This window comes from Hyaena hyaena, unplaced genomic scaffold, assembly GCF_003009895.1.
Source record: "Hyaena hyaena isolate Hyena2069 unplaced genomic scaffold, ASM300989v1 scaffold_60, whole genome shotgun sequence".
In the NCBI taxonomy this organism is placed as follows: domain Eukaryota; kingdom Metazoa; phylum Chordata; class Mammalia; order Carnivora; family Hyaenidae; genus Hyaena; species Hyaena hyaena.
In genome coordinates this window covers 3,496,210-3,512,067 of record NW_024080692.1, presented here as the reverse complement: position 1 = coordinate 3,512,067, position 15,858 = coordinate 3,496,210, and the positions used below count along the sequence as shown (strand labels likewise).

The window sequence follows — 15,858 nt, the reverse complement described above, 5'->3', positions numbered from 1 at the left end:
TGCCTAATGTAAAAGTTAACCCATTAGTCGCCGAACAAGACTCTAGGCTCGCTCTATGGTTGGTTGAATTTAAAAGTACTCTAAATGTTGTAATTGAGTCTCGCCTAAAGTAACAAATACTCTAGACAATGTGTATGGTTAAACCCGCTGTCAATAATATTGTATAATTATGATTGAATCACTGTTTCCATGTCAACAACTTCTGTAACTCCCCCATCACAAACCCCATAAAAACCCTACTCTGCCCTTGTTCGGGGCTCTCAGCACGGATCCATTGCACTGGTGAGGTCTGGGAGCCCGAGCTCAAGCCCATATTACAGGCCTTTGCCTTTGCATGCGTGACTCGGTCTCCCCGGTGGTCTCTGGTCGTTGAGGATACTGCGATCTGGGTATATATAACACGAGGTCCACTATCTCCTGTTGGATTTGCAATTAAGGACAAGTGATAGTGCGTGAGACCTCCCTTGCCCAACTTCCCAACTCCGTTTTAGTGAGGTTTCCCTTTATTAGTTTTCACACTCAATCCAATTCATCCGTATTTGAAGATTCAGCTCCCTTCACTCCCTGCACCCCAAAGAAGTGGCATTTCGAAGGGAAGAATTGTGTTGTAGCAACAGGACCTTGATGCCTTCTAATCCTTCGGTCACTGACAGGAGCAAGTTGACAGATGGCGGGGTTAAAGTGGATCCTCAGCACTGATCTCAGCCACCAGGCTTCCCTGACCACCTGCCCCTCCCCCTCCCCCTGGACTGTCCATGCCTCTGTTCGTCATTTTTCATCAACACTACTCCTGACAGCTGACCATCGGACACCCCAATTAGGAATGTAAGCTCTGTGAGAACAAGGTCTGGTTCCCTGCTTTAACCCCAGGGCCCTTGAACAGTGGCGGGTCCATCGCAAATCCTGAATCTGGTGGAAGAATGACGTCACCGTTACTTAGTGAATGCAACTGTTTATATTCCCGACTTCCGGGTATATTTTATTTCTTGGCATACACAGCCCTTCCCGATCTCTGTGCTGAGTTCTCTCACCCGTTACACAACACTAAACGATTGGTCACTCTCCGAACAAACCAAGCTGTTTCACACTTGCTGTGCATTTGTACGGGCTGTTTCCTTCTCTGATACTCCCCCGTGTGGAACTATTTATACTTCAAAAACCGCCACACAGGCTGACTTCCTCTTAAAGCACCTTAACATCTACCCCATCCCCACTCCACCCGTGGCTAATTGCATTCTCCCCTGAAACTCACACATACTACTTCACTGTAATAGTTTACCCAAGAGTTGTCCCAACCATTTTGTGAACTCCAGTAAGGTCCATATCTTGCTGATCATATTTCTAACATCTGTCATACAGTAGACATTCAACAAATCTGAAATTGAATTAATACTACGTCACATACATTTTGTATTTTCATCTTTTTTCATTTTCTCTATCGAAACCAAAACACAAAAAAATGAAAAAACACAAATCAAACCAAACCATAAAAATTAAAAAAGCTGCTGGTGCCAAAGGCCCAGGATGAAAACAGTGGCAAGGAATAGTTCTGAAGCCGGGCACCTGGGTGGCTCAGTCAGTTAAGTGTCTGGCTTTGGCTCAGGTCATGATCTCGCAGTTTGTGGGTTTGAGCCCTGCATCGGGCTCTGTACTGACAGCCAGCTCAGAGCCTGGAGCCTGGCTTCAGATTCTGTGTCTCCTTCTCTTTCTGTACCTATCCTGCTTATGCTGTCTCTCTCTCTCAAAAATAAACAAAACATTAAAAAAAATAGTTCTGAAATATGTGGGCTTTGGTCAGACAGAAATTCTAGATTAAAAATATAATCAGACTTGCAGGGCACCTGGGTGGCCCAGTCAGTTATATGTCTGACTTTGGCTCAGGTCATGATCTCATGGTTCATGGGTTCAAGCCCCGCATTAGGTTATGCAGTGGTGGCATGGAGCCTACTTGGGATTCCCCCACGCTGTCCCTCCCCGACTCACATATGTGTGCGCTCTCTCTCTCTCAATAAATAAAAATAAACTTGGAAAAATATATATAATCAGACTTGTTGAGACAGTATGTGGACTTCTGACATTGCTAACACTAGGCAAATGTATGAATTTAACTTTGAGAAGCCCAACAACAAAACGATTAAAAGTGAATCATGGTATTTCACCTAGAAAAACTGCATTAGAGGAGGTCCCCTCTGTGTACGCCTTGAGCCACTCATGAAAAGTGGGAATCGAGCCCTCAAGATGCTTGGCTGGCTTCTCAGCCCCCTTGTAGGTTATGAACACCCCTCTTGCCCACGCAAAGAACTCCAGGGATTTATGAAAAGTTATGACTTGCAGATGCAGTACAAAGTTTTCTGTGACTGTGTCTTGTCTATTTCTACAAAAGCCGAGGCTGTAACGTTAGATGCGGTTTTGTAAGGGGCTGAGGCAATGTGGCCCGAGTGTGTGATCACCCAGGGGACTCCCCTCACCCAAGGGACCGAGGCAGGGATGACCTCCCTCCACTGTTTATTGAAGACCACTGTTCCCGGTCAGGCCATTCGGCAGGCATTCCCAGGGCCCTGGATGCGGCATTAGACAGTGAGGCTTGAGCAGAGAGCTGTGTTTTACTACTTTACTCCAAATCAGTATGGGCATAATTTTTTAAAGTCCACAGGGGGGAAAAAACTCTTCAGAATTCAGTGTCTGGGAGAGTTTGGTGGGCCTTCCCATACACAGACTGTACGCTTCTGTGTTTATGATACTGAAAACTAGTCAGCGACCCCTTCGCCCTCTCCTCCTTGGCTGCTAAGAAGGCCGGGGCTCAATTTTAGGAAGCTGTGTTTACCTTGGAATCCGCATATTTGCATCAATTATGTTTTCATCCTGATTTTTTATCTTTTTAAAAAGATTTTTTAAACGTTATTTTTATGATTTTTTTTTTGAGAGACAGAGCACGAGCAAGGGAGGGGCAGAGAGAGAGGGAGACACAGAATCTGAAGCAGGCTCCAGGCTCTGAGCGGTCAGCACAGAGCCCGACGCAGGGCTCGAACTCATGAACCGTGAGATCATGACCTGAGCTGAAGTCGGTTGCTTAACTGACTGAGCCACCCAGGCGCCCATGATTTTCTATCTCGATGCTACTTTTCTCTTCCTTCCTCACGTGACTTCTGTTGTAGGGTCATCCCACACACTGTGAGGTAAGACAGCCAAACAAGGAAAACACCAAAAAGGAAACGCCCACAAAGATGTCCATTGGGGCAACATCTTCATACAAGAAATCACCTACTACAGAGAGTGATTTTATTTTCCACCAAAACTTGACAAAAATCAGAAATTCCAACATTTTACCCCTCTACTTCTATCTTTGCCGAGACAGCAACAATACAATCAGCACGATTACTTCTTTAAAAGATAATATAATCACAATATTTTCCCCTTCTGATAACCGACCAAACACGAGAGATACCCTGTGTGTTACGTCCACACAAAATAACATGCATTAACTGCGCTGGTCACAGACTTCTCCTTCTAACCACGTATGCGACTGTTCCCTCTAAACCCCCATCACTTATCATCAGCTGGGATTCCAGCCAGGGAATCGGAGGTGATTTCTAGATTTTTCTAACATGTAGCTCACCATCCCCATGATTGTTTCTCCTCTGTTTGTACTCAGATGTACTACAATTTCTTCTTTCCCCAGGATGCGTTAAGACACGTTTTCAGATTCATGAGGAGCAAGGGCTTCGGGAAGAGTAGTACCACACGGCCCCTGGAAATGAAACCTGAAATAGCACAAATACAGCAGAGTTAGGAGCAAAACGAACATACAGCTTCAGCCAGTCACACATTTCTTGGTTGTGTCCAAAGTAAAACCCCAACTCTCACAAATAGGGTACTGTGGACTTTGTTCCCACTCTTTTCAAACTAGCTTCTGACCGCTTTAGATGCAGACATTTCATTACAGGGCGGCCACAGAAATCAAGGGAATTTAGGAAAGCAAACTGCCTAGAATTCAGGCGCTGTAAACACGAATTTTATTTTAAGGGGTGGGGGAGACATAACCGTAAAGTGCATTTTATGACAGTATTGCCAACCTCATAACGGAAACTGTAAGCTTTGCAAAATCTATATACTACATTAAAAGCACATTGTCATGCAGTAAAGATGAGAGAGGGGAGCCTGGGTGGCTCAGTCAGTTGAGCGTCCGACTTCGGCTCAGGTCATGATCTTGTGGTTCATTAGTTTGAGCCCCATGTCGGGCTCTGTGCTGACATCTTGGAACCTGGAGCCTGCTTCGGATTCTGTGTCTCCCTCTCTCTGCCCCTCTCCTGGTTGCACTCGGTCTCTCCCTCTCTCTCAAAAATAGACCTTAAAAATTTTTTAAAAAGAAAACAGTATTTTTTCCCAGGACCAGCTGCAAAGTGTCATAATAACCCCCTTCTGAGTAACAACTGCTTTTTTTTTTTTTTTTTTTTTTAACCTAGGGAAGAATTTTGTCCTCTAAAATCATACACTACCTGAAACTTCTGTTGGAAATGACCGCGGCACAGGATAAATGTGCTTGGAGGATCTAAGTCACTTTGCCCCTGAGCAGCAAGGTTGACTTCCAGTTCCGGTGCAGACCTTCAGATAAGGGGCATCTGGACACAGCGTTCCACGCCTACCTTCACTTTGCAGGCTCCCGGGAAACAGGACCCTGTGTGCCCACTGGCAGCCAACCTGCACTTGACCCCCTACCACACAGCTCCACTTGCTGTTCAGTCTCCCCAGAACAGCTTTATGTAAGTTTCACCTGAAGTCCACCCTCCCTCCAAAGCCTTCAGGAACTGCACCTTCTCCTTGGTCTGGAGGCAGGCGCCCCGTCCCTCTGCAGCCTCCCTCATCTGCAGAGAACCGGTAAGCCCCATCTAACTACAGATTTGTTTCCGGTGCCTGCAGGTGGATTGGGCCGCAACAAGATGAACGATCTCCCGATCTCCTCCTTCTTTTTTTTCTTGAAGTTTATTTATCTTGAGAGAGAGAGAGAGCACAAGCAGGGGAGGGGCAGAGAGAGGGAGAGAGAATTCCAAGCAGGCTCTGTGCTGTCGGCGCAGAGCCCAATGTGGGACTCCAACTCACGAACTGCAAGATCATGACCAGAGCTGAAGTCGGAAGCTTAACCGACTGAGCCACCCAGGTGCCCCGAACTGTCTCCTTCTAACACGCATCCAGGGACACACGAAATAATGCAAAAATTTCATGTCCCATGCATCTATTAAGAGGTGGATCTGGGGGCGCCTGCGTGGTTCAGTTGGTTAAGCATCCGACTTTGATTCAGGTCATGATCTCACGGTTCGTGAGTTCGAGCCCCGCGTCGGGCTCTGTGCTGACAGCTCAGAGCCTGGAGCCTGCTTCAGATCCTGTTTCACTCTCTCTCTCTCTGACCCCGCCCCGCTCCTGCTCTGTCTCTCAAAAATAAGTAAAACATTAAAAGATGCATTTCCAATAAAGTTTCACTTTTATGGAATTATTAATCAAAATGTATTATTTATCTGTTGTTTTCAACAGCTTTACCACAAATTACTGTAGTGATAATTCAATCTGGAGAAATTTTTTAATAGAACATTTTTTAAGTTTTAAGGAAATTGAAAATAAAAGATACCATTTTCTGCTGCAGATATATAGCTAACAAAAGATTTTTAAGCATAAACATATATTACATTAATATAAATTTCTGTAGTGAAAGTAGGATAGAAAATACAAATTCAAAGAGAAGAAGAAGAAAACATGAAGGTTGTTAAAAGGGGGGGCACCTGAGTATCTCAGTCAGCTAAGCATCTGACCTTGATTGTGGCTCAGGTCATGATCTCATGGTTCATGAGATCAAGCCCCATATCAGGCTCTATGCTGACAGAGGGGAGCCTGCTTGGAATTCTCTCTCTCACTTTCTCTCTGCTCCCCCCTGCTTCTGCTGTCTCTCTCTCTCTCAAGAAAAAAAAATTTCTAAAAGAAAAGGGCTTGTATATCTATTGTGTAAATAGATGATGGTGGATATCAAGCAGTTGTGACACTCAGACTGGATACACTTAAAACCATGATGGGGCGCCTGGGGGCTCAGTCGGTTAAGCGTCCGACTTCGGCTCAGGTCATGATCTTGTGGTTGGTGAGTTCAAGGCCTGTGTCGGGCTCTGTACTGACAGCTCAGAGCCTGGAGCCTGTTTTGGATTCTGTGTCTCCCTCTCTCTCTGCCCCTTCCCTGCTCCCATTCTCTCTCTCTCTTTCTCTCAAAAATAAACATTAAAATAAATAAATAAATAAATAAATAAAGCCATGATAATGGATTTTTTATAACGCATTTTTACTATAACATGTCAGTATTTGATTTCTAATACACCTAGAATCACATGGTTTTCAACTACAGTGAAACCTTGGTTTGCGAGCATAATTGGTTCCGGAAACACGCTTGTAATCCAAAGCATTTGTATATCAAAGCGGATTTCAAGAACCATTGGCTCAGTTGTGATCATGGGATGTTCCCATCACGTATGAGTCGTGCCGCATGACATCGCTCGTTTATCAAGTTAAAGTTTGTTAGAAACATTTGCTCGTCTTGCAGAACACTCGCAAAACAAGTTACTCGCGATCCAAGGTTTTACCGGATTCAGATACGAAAGTTCACATGTCACGTTTAAAAATGTGAAAGAGTTACGTGAACAAAAGTGCTTGAAGACTCATGTTGTAGCACTCTTCTCACCCCCCAACCCCCCAGCAGCAGCAGGGTGACCGGGTCTACTGTGTTTGTTCCGGAATCTGTTCATGCCGCTTCTAACGGTTAGCATAATTATCAACTTAAAGTAAAAATTATGCAATAAAGCCCCAAAACATAGTTGTTAAGAGAGGGTTATTCCTAGGAAAATATCTTGTACGCTTTGGAAAGGCACGGCAGTTCCCTAAAAATAATTCTGTTAATTCCGTTAATTAGCGTAGGTGGGAAGGACTGGGGGGGGGGGCCTGCTTCATGAATTCCTTTTCTGTAAGTTCCTGCCCCACTTTTAAGAAGAAAAAAACAAAGGGCAGAAAAATACCCAAACAGAGGTTATAACCCAGGGTCTTCCAAGACTCCCTAATGAGAAGAGTCACCTGGCAGCTGGTCTAGTAAACAAACACTCCTCTCGCCCTGGAAATTCTGATTCAGGATGTGTAGGTCAGGCCTTGGGACCTGATTGTGTTTTGGTTGTCCATTTCGTTTTACAAACTAACGCCTAGGGTGATTTTTATCTGCAGGGGCGGGGGGGGGGGGGCAGTGACTGGGAGGATTAAGAGCATGATTTGTGCAAGAAAGGCGAACTGCGTAATCAGCAGGGCCCCCGCTCAGAGAAAAGGCCTTCGGCTCCATCGAGCAAAGCGAAACGAACCAGATGAATGTAGTTTTGCTCTAAGTGTACATATTTTTAATTAAATAAAATTAAATCTCGCTGGGCATCTTTAAGTATATTTTACGAAGGCATATACGTGTACCTTTTTTAACATTTTTTTAAATGTTTTATTCATTTCTGAGAGAGAGACAGCGTGAGCAGGGGAGGGTCAGAGAGGGAGGGAGACACCGAACCCGAAGCAGGTTCCAGGCTCTGAGCTGTCAGCGCAGAGCCCAACGCAAGGCTTGAACTCACAGACCGCAGGATCATGACCTGAGCGGAAGTCGGACGCTTAACCGACTGAGCCCCCCAGGTGCCCCTATAAAACCACCTTCGAGCTAAGAGCTCCTTAGACTTCTAATTGCTACTGGCAGTTCACTTTCTTTCATTACCACCACCCCCCCCGGAAAACGTGCTACTTCCTGACCTCACTGACCACATCTTCACCCTCCTTCCCCCTACTCCGGCCACACTGGCCTCAGTGCTGGTCCTCACACCCCCCAGGCCCTGCTTTGTCCTGGTGGGGGTGGGAATCAGGGTCTCTGCTCCAGGTGGTCCTGTGTCTGGACAGCTCTTAGCCACACGGTGCCCTTAGCTCACCCCCTCACCGCCCGCAAGCCCGCTCAGAAGTCTCCTCGGTGCGCTCGCCCTGACCACTCAACTGAATCCTGCAACCTGTCGGCTCCCCGCCAATTTGACTTCCGCTTTCTGCCCGGTTCACCTGCTACGGCACTTGCACGTCTATCCTGCTTTACAGCTTACAGTCTGCCTCCACCACTAGTGCCGCCTTCACGCAAGAGACTTTTTGCTTTGTTTACTGATGCATCCCAGCCCGAGCACCTGGGGCAGTGTCTAGGGCATCCTAGATGCTTAGTAAATACATATCTGTGCACTTCGACTAAATTCCGAAGTTTAGAGACATACCAAGATGAACAACATGGAGATCACAAGGCACGGGGTGGGGGGTGGGGGCCAGGTACTTGGAAGGCCCAGCACGCCAGCCTCTTGAGGAGCAGACCTCATCTCTGCCTCAGCAAAGGCACAGTCCCTCACGTGCCAAGGACCCAGGGGCTGAGCAAACAGTCTGAACCCCCTAGCTGAAGCTGAAAACGGCTCGCGTCTACACCAGCCGTAATGGCTTGCCAGAAATCACCCGAGACCACCATCGGGATGGCGACAATGACAAACACTGGAGCTAATTAATGCCTTGAGAATATTAATACATTTCTGTGGGAGGCAAAATCTGTCACTTGGTCTGTAAATGAGAATGGGGGCAAAGAATCTAAGCGACTTGTGCTCGATCTCAGATGTCCAGTGAGATCCATGTCCAGAGTGTAGCCCCTTTTCCGGCCCCCCCTCCCCCATTTAGGTAATAAAGAAAATTCGGTTAAAAGGAAATACTATTCCAGTTTTGGTTTGTCTCATTAACCTACAGCCGCTGTTGGCACACTTTTTTTCCGTGAAGAGCCGGAGAGTGCGTGTTTTAAGCCAGACTGTCTCTGTCGCAACGACTCAGCAGTGCAAAGGCAGCCGCAGACAAGACGGAAACACAGGGCCATGGCCGAGTGCCAATAAAACTTTATTTACAAATACAGATGGCGGGGCAAATTTGGCCTACAGGAAGCAGTTTGCTGAGCACTGACCTAGAGTCAAATTCACCCCACGTCTACCACGCATGAGCCGTAAGAGACAATCCTGCCCTTGTTAAGCAGCGTGTTCGAACCCGTCATCGCTCCAGCCCTGGCCCCCTGTTTGGAAAGTTGCGAAGGGGTAAGAAAATCACCTGTGTCTCTTCTAAATGTCACCTTTGATGACTCCTAGATAAAAACACGACTGTCTTCGCCGGTCAGTTACACCCAGCTGGGAAAATTCCCAGACTTTGTGGTACAGACAGCCGCAGCCATCAGAGAAGCCACAGAAGGTGGCTCTTGGGGTAGGTGCCGGTCAATGGCTAGCTTGTCCGTTCTGACCAAAGTTGCTAACTGGCAAGTGGCCGTTCTGTCTGAAAGGAGACACACAGAGTTTTAGGAGGTGAAGCTGAACGATTTGAGCTGAGAGACAGCAGCAGCCGAATGGGGTCTGTCGTTTAAGAGGCCCAACTTATGAAATGATATTATTATACACCAGGATTCTCTTCTAACGTGCAGGGAAAACTACCAAGTTCAATGGCCCCTCACACGAAGACACACACAACGCATGCCAGTCCCTGCTGGTCAGCCCAGGACACGGAAGGTAGACGCCAGCCCCTGGCTTGTGCAAACGCTCTGCTTTTATTTTCTTCTTTTTTCCCCCTAGCTGAATTTTGTTACTTTTCTACCATGATGATTTGTTTTCAGTCTTTATACTTCTTAGAGGTGAGCTGGAGAGCATAGGGTGGAAAATAAAGCACATAGAAGACAGGGACTGGGGATGTAGCTCACTTCCTCCTTCGAAAGTTTTTCCCAGGGCACCTCCTTCAGAAAGTGGATCTTGGCTCAGGTCATGATCTCGCAGTTTGTGGGATCAAGCCCCAAGTCAGGCTCCGTGCTGATGGCACAAAGGCTGCTTGGGATTCTTTCTCGTTCTCTCTCTGCACCCCTCCACCTCAAAGTAATTTAAAAAATAAAAATAAAAAAAGAAAAGAAAGTTTGTCCTATCCCATTCTTGGAGGATTCTGATATTCTTTTTTTTTTTCTAATGTGAGACAGAGAGAGCACAAGCCAGGGAGGGGCAGAGAGAGAAGGAAAGAGAGGATCTGAAGTGGGCTTGCTCTGACAGCAGAGAGCCCGATATGGGGCTCAAACTCACGAACCGTGAGATCATGACCTGAGTTGAAGTTGGACACTCTACTGACTAAGCCACCCAGGCACCCCCTCTTCTTGTTTTTGTTTTTTTCAATTTTGTTTTTTTATTTTTCTGAACACTGCTGCTATGAACATTCATGTATACATTTCTGTATAGATGTATGTTTTCTTTTCTTTTTTAAACGTTTATTTTTTTGAGAGAGACAGAGTACAAGTAGGGGAAGAGCAGAGAGAGAGGGAGACACAGAATCCGAAGCAGGGCTCCAGCCTCTGAGATGTCAGCACAGAGCCCGATGTGGGGCTCGAACCCACAGACCGTGAGATCATGACCCGAGCCAAAATCAGACGCTTAATTGACTGAGCCACGCTGGCGCCCCCGATTTATCCATTTTTTTGTGTTACTTGTGCTTTTGATGTCATGTCAAGGAGGCTTTGACTAACTCGAGGTCAAAAAAGCGTACTCCTATATTCTAAGTATTTTATACTTTTAGCTCTTATGTGTAGGCCTCTGATGCACCTGGGCTGATCGCTGTAGGTGATGTGGGGAAAGAGTCCCAGGCCTTCTCTCGCAGGGAGCTGTCCAGCTGCTCCAGCACCGTTTGTTAAAAAGACTGTTCTTTCCCTGAATTGTCTTCATACCCTTTCCAAAAAATCGGTCGGCCATACCCTGAGGGTGTATTTCTGGACTCTCAATTCTGCTCCGCTGGCCCACGCGTCCGTCTCCATGCCAGCACCATGCAGTCTGCGTAACTGTAACTTCATGGTAAGTTAACTGATGAACTTGCAAAGTGTGAGTTTTTCAGTTCTTTTTGTTTTGGCTGTTCTGGGTCCCTTGCATTTCCGTATGGATTTTAGGATCACCTTGCCCGTTTTAGCAAAGAAGCCAGCTGCGATCTTGAGAGAGACGAGCTGTATCCGTAAATCGAGGTAGAGAACACTGCCATGTTAACAATATTAATTCGTCTGGTCCATGAATGTGAACGTGAATGGCCTTCCACATATTCTCATCTTCTATATTTCTTTTCCTGGGAAGTTTCCAAAGAATCGGTTTTAGGGGCGCCTGGGTGGCTTAGTCGGTTAAGCGTCCGACTTTCGCTCAGGTCATGATCTCGCGGTTTGCGGGTTCGAGCCCCGCGTCGGGCTCTGTGCTGACTGCCAGCTCAGAGCCTGGAGCCTGTTTCAGTCTGTGACTCCCTCTCTCTCTGACCCCCCCCTGCTCACGCTGTCTCTCTCTCTCTCTCCTAGAAATAAATAAAACATTAAAAAAATATATTAAAAAAAAAAAAGAATCGGTTTTATAATTGAAGGCAATTTTTTAAAGGGACATCTTGCCAGTTCCTACCACTTATGCACAAATGAGGAGGCGGGCTGAGGACACGAACTGTAGCTGATTAAAAAGACGTGGAGCCGATTAGATTCAAGTCAACTCACCCGAAGAGGGTCCCACAGTCTGTGGCACATTTTTTTTATCCCAGTGAAGACTCACAACACTGGTTCTCACCTTGGCTGCACACTAGAATCCTCTTAGGAAACTGATAAAAGTCACGATGCCCAGACTACACCTCAGGCCAATTACATCAGTGTCTCCTGGGAGTACCCACTCGTCAGTATTTTTAAAATATGTTGCTGAGGTGAAAACTACTGGCTGAACTAATGACCAGAAGTTTCAGGAGTGCCTGGGCGGCTCAGTCGGTTAAGTGTCCAACGTGGGCTCAGGTCATGATCTTGCAGTTCATAGGTTCAAGCCCCACATCGGGCTCTGTGCTGACAGCTCAGAGCCTGGAGCCTGCTTCAGATTCTATGTCTCCTTCTCTCTCTGCCCCTCCCCCACTTGTGCTCTGTCTCTCTCTCAAAAAAAAATAAACATTAAAAAATTAAGAAAAATTTTTAAGTTTCAGTGAAATTTTCCATTTTATTTATTCATATTTCTTTAAGAGTTATTCACATTCTACCTCATTCTAGGAAAGAATTAAGAAGACTGGTAAAAATACATAAACTAAGGGAAGATGCAATAGTCAGGGTGAAAAAAGAAGGCAAAAGGAAAGTGAGGATAAAACAGAACTCTGAAAACGCATACTCTGATGGTCTCCACTTTCCACACAAGTACGGGAGAAGGGATCCATATCATGACACGGCCCCAAGGACTCATATTGAGGACATCTGGCAATTTGACAATTATTTGGCAATTCGACCAAAGAGGAGCTCACCCAAGACGCCGCACAGTGAGAACAGAGCGACGCAGGTGTATGGGCATCTCTCAGGCTGTGCTGGGTATTCAACTCACCTACGCCCAAACGCCATTGCTAAATCTCAGTTAAAAATACAAATGAAATCAAAGCCTAGGGACTCAAAGAACTTTCAAAATGCTAATCAAAGAATTTTCAAAATGTGAACCTCAAAAGCCCTAAGGCAAATTCCCTGTAAAAAGACACAGCTACCTTAGTCGACAGTGCAGGAGATTTTGTTCTTCCATTAAAACTACAGACCAAGTTAGAAAACATATAGTCTATGTCTGTCTGTCTGTCTGTCTCTCTCTTTTTAAATTAGAACAGTAGGTAAGATGTGTTTAGATGACATGTCTAAGCATGCTCAGTACCAGCCATCTCCCACCTTGTCCCTGTACCTGAATTTGTTGGTGGCTGGGGTGGTTTCCATGTTGAATTCGGCCACTGGCACTCCGCGGGCAGACACCTGTGGGGCGAACATGGCGGCAGGATAGACCACGGACGAAGTTCCCACCTACAAAGCAAACGAACGGAAATGGACAGATGACCATCCTACGGGGAGAGGAAGCATTCTTCCAGAAAACCTTATGGAAACTCAGGCTGGTTTGGGGTTACAAGATGGGAGGAAAGCTGGCTGGATGAAACAGACAGAGAGCCTCCAAGTCACAGATGGGGGGGCAAGAGGCATCCTGTCGGCTGATCACTGGAAGAACGTGCTGGCGGAAAGGGTCACAATGGAGAGAACGGCAGATCAATGGCCCGGTTCTGTGTCGGCTCTGTGAAGTAATGCCAATGACCCATGTGCTTTTTTTTTTTTTTCAACATTAGAAAACTCAAAGAAAAAATATATTCATGTCATTCATAATCCCGCTACCCTATGATAACCACTGTTCACATTTTGATATATATCCTTTCAGGGATTTCCCTATAGATACATATTTATAAATGTGCTTTACAAGAACGGAAAGACCAGCACACGCTGTACAAGCCAGCTTTTCTCACTTAAGCGCTCGAGATGAACACGGGCACTGAAACATTGGGCTGCACTCACCAAATACTGTCTGAACGAACGTGCACCCATGAGAACGTGCTTCTGCTTTTAAAGACATGTTAAGCAAACTCTGAAATATGCATACCCCCGTCCAATTAATTCCACTTCTAAAAAATACATCCTAAGAAAATGATTTGAAGGGCATGCATGGAGTTACATTCAAGAACATTCACCACAGGGGCGCCAGGGTGGCTCAGTCGGTCAAGTGTCCGACTTCGGCTCAGGTCATGATCTCGCGGTTCGTGGGTTTGAGCCCCGCATCGGGCTCTGTGCTGACAGCTCAGAGCCTGGAGCCTGCTTTGGTTTCTGTGTCTCCCTTGCTCTCTGCCCCACCCAACTCACGCACTCTCTCTCAAAAGTAAACAAGCATTAAAAAAATTAACAACAAAAGAATATTCACTACAGCATTATTTAAAATATAAAAATGTGAAATGGCCTAAACGTCCAATAATAGAGGATTGGCTAAATACATCATTGTATATCCACGTGGTAGAACACCATGCCACTGGTGAAAAGATGGCACATCTGTGGATGTACTGACACGTTATATGCTCGCGGAAGTGCTACATGAACCAAGTTGTTTCAAAACAGAACGTACAGTAGGAACCCACTTTTGAATTTTTAACCATATGGATACATCCACCTAAGAAAAGGTCTAGACCAGGAGTGGGCAAATGTTTTTCGGCAAAGGGCCAGATAGTAATTTTTTCAGGATTTAGAAGCCATACAGTCTCCATCACAAAGAGTCAACTCTGCCACTGGAGTGTGGAAGCAGCCACAGACAATCCATAGAAGAATGGGCATGGCTGTGTTCCAATAAAACTTTATTTACAAAAACAAGTGGCAGCCTAGATCTGGCCCACCAGCCACAGTTTCTCACCTCTGATCTAGGGGGGAAAAATACTAAAATATGAACAGTGGCTATGTCTGGATGGTAGGATTATTGGTGATTTCTAAGTTCCTCTTTGTAATGTCACACTTTTTTTTTTATTTTCTCAAATGTAATAATTACTTTCAAAATCAGGACCAATTACATGCTCTCTTCATTATTTTTGGCAGCAGGGGAAGGTCTTTGCAAAGGCCAAGACGTGGTCTTACATAGTTTCACATTTAAGACCAACTAGTATTCATTCATTCATTCTTTTTTTTTTTAATGTTTATTTTTTGAAGGAGAGAGAGAGACAGAACGTGAGCAGAGGAGGGGCAGAGAGAGAAAGAGACACAGAATCTGAAGCAGGCTCCAGGCTCAGCTGTCAGCACGGAACCCAATGTGGAGCTCCAACTCACCAGCTACGAGATCATGACCTGAGCTGAAGTCGGATGCTTAACCGACTGAGCCACCCAGGCGTCCCCTGTATTCATTGTTTCTTAATTCTTCTGTAGGGTACAAAACCTCTCAACACACACATTAGGAGGAGGAAGGAAGGAAAGGGAAGAGAGAGGGAAGGAAGGGGAGATGAAAAACACAACGGACTCCACCCCAGTGCTGGTTTTCCCGGAAAATCTCGAGGATCAGGGACGGGCATGACTTACCACTAGACATAAGTCACAGAGGGTCAGCTCTCGGTCAACCTCCTCCAGAATGGCAGGATCCAGGTTTTCTCCAAACCACACCACATGGGGTCGCAGCAGGCCCTGGCACCCTGTCTCTTCACACCTGTAGGGACAGTAACCTTCACCCAACCCTAACCCCTGCCCTCCCAGATCTGCCCCACTGGACCAGAGGAAGGCTAGGGGCTGCCCCCAATCCAGTCTGTCCAGAAAGGCGCTCACTTTCTTCTTATCCTCTATCCCTCCCCTTCTGGACCACGTGAGCTTATTCCGAACATTCCGGCCCTTATAAAGTTTTTATTTTGTCTGGATGCCCTGGTTTGACATGTTGACAGATGTGTTTCAGTGAACCTTAGCGTTCTCTTTCTAAACTGGATTTAAAAAGAGAGGGGCGCCTGGGTGGCTCAGTTGGTTGAGCATCCGACTCCGGCTCAAGTCATGATCTCGCAGTTTGTGGGTTTGAGCCCCGCATCTGGTTCTGTGCTGACAGCTCAGAGCCTGGAGCCTGCTTAGGATTCTGTCTCCTTCTCTCTCTGCCCCTCCCCCTCCTCGTGCTCTGTCTCCCTCTCAAAAATAAACATTAAAAATTTTTTTTTTTTAAAGAGAGACCATGGGCCCAAAAATGGAGTCACATGGGCTAAGCCTCACATCAGCAAACCAAGATTTAGTACCTAACCTTGCGGCACGTCCAGCCTCTCCAGGGAATGTGGTCTCTAACCAGTCACTCTGGAACGACCTGGTCAGCACCAGAGGGGTAACCCGCCCCAAACACCCCCAGGCTCCCCAGAAGGAAGGTGACCTTGCCCGAAACAATTCCCTCTTCGCCCTAGTAACCTCCTTGCCCTGCCTCTCCCACCTAGAACCATCTCCATCAT

The 15,858-nt window shown here is 46.2% G+C and overlaps 1 protein-coding gene across 6 annotated transcripts in view; it reads right to left on the bottom strand.

Annotated features, from left to right (window-relative positions):
- Nucleotides 1-3,262: 3,262 nt before the first annotated feature.
- Nucleotides 3,263-15,858, bottom strand: part of SIRT5 (sirtuin 5) — a 70,077-nt gene continuing 57,481 nt past the window's right edge. For 5 of the 6 annotated variants that reach the window (XM_039231870.1, XM_039231866.1, XM_039231868.1 and 2 more), the window contains 3 exons: nucleotides 14,966-15,089; nucleotides 12,780-12,895; nucleotides 10,638-11,181 (listed from right to left, as the gene is read on the bottom strand). In XM_039231870.1, coding sequence (XP_039087801.1) covers nucleotides 11,028-11,181; nucleotides 12,780-12,895; nucleotides 14,966-15,089 — 394 coding nt within the window. In that variant the 3' untranslated portion in view covers nucleotides 10,638-11,027. Of the gene's footprint in view, nucleotides 3,762-10,637; nucleotides 11,182-12,779; nucleotides 12,896-14,965; nucleotides 15,090-15,858 lie in introns of those variants that run through there. The other variant, XM_039231872.1, reaches the window with a different exon arrangement.